Source organism: Perca flavescens, chromosome 7 (genome assembly GCF_004354835.1).
Source record: "Perca flavescens isolate YP-PL-M2 chromosome 7, PFLA_1.0, whole genome shotgun sequence".
Taxonomy (NCBI): domain Eukaryota; kingdom Metazoa; phylum Chordata; class Actinopteri; order Perciformes; family Percidae; genus Perca; species Perca flavescens.
In genome coordinates this window covers 5,407,458-5,411,330 of record NC_041337.1, presented here as the reverse complement: position 1 = coordinate 5,411,330, position 3,873 = coordinate 5,407,458, and the positions used below count along the sequence as shown (strand labels likewise).

The window sequence follows — 3,873 nt, the reverse complement described above, 5'->3', positions numbered from 1 at the left end:
TTTCTGTCTTGAATAATATCCACAGGAAGAACATTCTGTACAATCATCATTTTATTTGTATGTATGAAATACATAGAAAAACACATGAGACAGTGGCATTTTCGTTTTCATTTCAGTTATGTGTTTAATTTAAATTTTGCTTTGCATTTACTTTATGATACCCTGAAAAAGAAACTGCATTTGTGTTTAATGAGTTAAATTTAATTAAGAGAGCTTTGGTTTTCTGTAGAACAAACTACACCAACTTGGTATTGCTCGTTTGGTTTTATATCCTGTTTTTCTGTGCGTAGAGCAGGAATTGTATTTTAAAGCACCAACATTAAAAAGGAGGCCTCTGTCTGTCAGACAACTTATATTTACAGTTTACTGACTAATAATACAGAGGACTGCTATTGCTCAGGTGCACATGGGCCGATTGAAAGTTCAAACACTGTCTAAATTCAATGAGGTATCTCTATCTCTCTCTCCCTCTCTCATTCTCTCTCTCTCTCTCTCTCTCTCTCTCTCTCTCTCTCTGTATATATATATATATATATATATATATATATATATATATATATATATGCTGTCCCTTCTTCTAGGAGAACGTCCAGCTTCTCTTCTGATGGTAATTTTGGGAAATTTGCTTTTTTGTGGGCTATTTTTCCAAAGTGTAAATCCCTTTTTTTTCACAGCAGAGGAGTCTTCCAGTCTCCATTGAGCCTGTAGTCAGTTAGTGTCTCTCTCTCTCTCTCTCTCTCTCTCTCTCTGTGTTTCCCTTTATCCTCTTATCTCGCCATCAAGGCAAGGCAGCTTTATTTGTATAGCACAAGGCAATTCCAAGTGCTTTACATAAAACATTAATTACCAGTTAAAACAATTAAAATCGTAAAAGACAGTTAACATTAAATAGGACAGATATGAAATACAAGAATGAAAGTTACAGTGTGGTGTTAAAAAAAAAAAGGCAGCAACAAAGAGAAAAGTCTTCAGCCCTGATTTAAAAAGAACGCAGCGTTTTGGCGGACCTGCAGTTTTCTGGGAGATTGTTCCAGATATGTGGAGCGTAAAAACTGAACGCTGCTTCCCCATGATTAGTTCTGACTCTGGGGGGACAGGAAGCAGAGCTGTCCCAGACCACCTGAGAGGTCTGGCCGGTTCATGACGTAGCTCCAGATCAGAAGTCAGAGGTAGTAGTCTTCCTCCTCAATGTCTCCATGTGTGTCCTGGAAGCCCAGAGCCTGGATGTCGTGTGTGATGTCAGTCATGCGTCGGTTGAATTCTTGCGATCCTGAGGCCAGAGAGCCGTTATCATACCTGCTGGGGGTTAAAATGTTACCTCATCTTTCTGACTGCCTGCTTATTAAAATGTCCAGATGAGAATGAAGCGATTTTACAGGAAATTCACACTTATTTTACACAAAGAAATGATTTTTGTGTGGAACCATGACATGAATGCTTTTAGTTCTATTTAGAACAGAACATGGGCTATGCTGGTGCACTTAAGCCTCTTGTGGCCGAAATTAGTATTACATCAACAAAATTGTGATTGGTTTAAAGAATTGTCAATAAATCAGAGCAAGTTTTTCTCCCATCCCAGAATGCTGTGTGGACTAGTCAGACAAAGTGAGCCTATCAGGACAAAAAAACATAGTTTTTACCTGTTCTTAAGTCAAAAACACAGGAGAGACAACAATAATAATATAATTTATAAAAATAATTTGCTTTTTCAAATAGAAATGCAAAACACTTTCTATATCAGACCTATGACAAAAAAAACGCTAAACAAAAGTGGCCAAAAAAATCTGAAAAAGTGACAACAAAAACCATCAAAAACATCGCCAAACGTGACAAAAATTTGTTAAAAAAAAGTGACGGAAAAATTGGAAAAAAGACATCGGAAAAAGTGACACAAATGTACAAAAACATAATTAAAAAAATGCCAAAAAACGTGGCAAAACTATTAAAACCGACAAAACACAAAGATGGTCGACGGGAAGACAACACAAGGGTTAGAAACAACATGGCCTCACTGAGTTTCAAACCGAGCATTGAGACAATTACCAATCAGGAGCCCCGCCTCCTGACCTCCGGTACTGACCCCTTCATGGCCGTAGCCGACGTGTTGCTCATGCTGCGTTTGATGCGTCCAAAGCTGTCGGTTAAAATGCCTCCCTCCCGGATCCCGATGCTCTCCAGGAAACTCTCAAACACCCCAACGTCCTTGTCTGGGATGAACGGACGCATGCCTGGGAAACAAAGATAACCAGTCAGCTATTCATCATAATTAAATCATGACCTTTGCTGCATGTTGTTTTTCGGTTTTTTGCCCTTTTTATAATCATAAGTAATATTAAAGTGCCCATATTATGCTCATTTTCAGGTTCATAATTGTATTTAGAGGATATATCAGAATAGGTTTACATGGTTTAATTTTCAAAAAACACCATATTTATGTTGTACTGCACATTGTTGCAGCTCCTCTTTTCACCCTGTGTGCTGAGCTCTGTGTTTTAGCTACAGAGTGAGGCATCACACTTCTGTACCATCTTTGTTGGGAGTCGCACATGCGCATTAACTAGGTAAGGACTACTAGCCAGTCAGAAGCAGAGTATGAGGGCGTGGCCTGACAGTACCTAGGTAAGGGCTACTAGCCAGTCAGAAGCAGAGTATGAGGGCGTGCCCTAACAGTACCTAGGTAAGGACTACTAGCCAGTCAGAAGCAGAGTATGAGGGTGTGCCATGCTAGCAGCTAGGCGAGCATTATAACGTTGGTCTCTGAAGTAAAGGCTGGACTACAATAGAGCTGTTTGGAGCAGTTGGTGAACAGTGTTTTCTGTTGGAGATGGTAAGTCCCTTTGGGGGGGACTTTGGCCTTTTTCACACAAATCTATAACGTGCATACAAAAGATACACTGTATAGCAAAATAAAGGAAAGGGAAAAATCCCAAAAGCAGAATATGAGCACTTTAATGAAATAGGGCTGCCCCCTCTCAGTCGATTAGTCAACTATAATCTATACTCATTTTTTAATGCCGAGTTATTTCAAAGAAATGTATGAGCACATCTCTGATAAACACACGATTTAAAGGGGTGCTTTTGCCTGATTCTTTGTGGGGAAACTAAGTTTTACAGATCTGTCCGTTAAATCAACTTATCGATTAGTCTTCAAAATCATATGAGTGTTAGTCGTCTAAGAATGTCTTTAGTAGAGGACAGCCCTAAAATGAAGGATGGAAAGGGAAATCATTACAGGATAACTAATGCATATTTTTAGACCACCTGAACTACAATTTGGTTAAATGTGAGGGAGTCTGTGGACACAGGAGCCACATTATAGGCTAACATAACACACTACCTGAGAATTCACTTTATGAATTCATATTCTAGCGGTACACCTGGTCTTTTGATTGGCTAACATAAAAAAATAAACTGTGTGAGGCTAAAACAGGGGATATCTGTAGTATATCTGTAGTTTTATATATATGTGTGTGGTAATGTGTGTGATCACTCTGCTTATAACAAGGTTTAACAGAAGAAGGCTAGGCAATTTAAAAACACACTGTAGTGCTGGGATCGGCTACCTGCATCATTTATGTGACCCCCCAATCATTCATGATGTGTGCGCAATGCATTGTGGGAGGGACTTAGAGGACTGAGACAGAGAATATAACCTTACATTGTATGTATGAATCTGCTCCTAGGAGACAATGTGTGATAAGTGACCACTAAACCACTATGTGTAGGAATTGAACATTTCTGACAGGGGTGACCTCCTAGCGGTGATGTAAAAAAAAGGTCCCATGTGGCTGACAGGAACAATTGCTGCTCGATTCATTTTCAAAAGAATTGTCCAAGTTTTTCTAACAAACAGAAACGTTAGTTCCGACTTGA

At 39.2% G+C, this 3,873-nt stretch overlaps 1 protein-coding gene across 1 annotated transcript in view; it reads right to left on the bottom strand.

The window, feature by feature from the left end:
- Positions 1-1,095: 1,095 nt before the first annotated feature.
- The window catches only part of ccm2l (CCM2 like scaffold protein), a 36,221-nt gene continuing 33,443 nt past the window's right edge, over positions 1,096-3,873 (bottom strand). Inside the window, exons 11-12 of the mRNA XM_028582012.1 lie at positions 2,081-2,228; positions 1,096-1,299 (exon numbers count right to left, since the gene is read on the bottom strand). Of these exons, the coding sequence (XP_028437813.1) occupies positions 1,164-1,299; positions 2,081-2,228 (284 nt within the window). The 3' untranslated portion in view covers positions 1,096-1,163. The remainder of the gene's footprint in view (positions 1,300-2,080; positions 2,229-3,873) is intronic.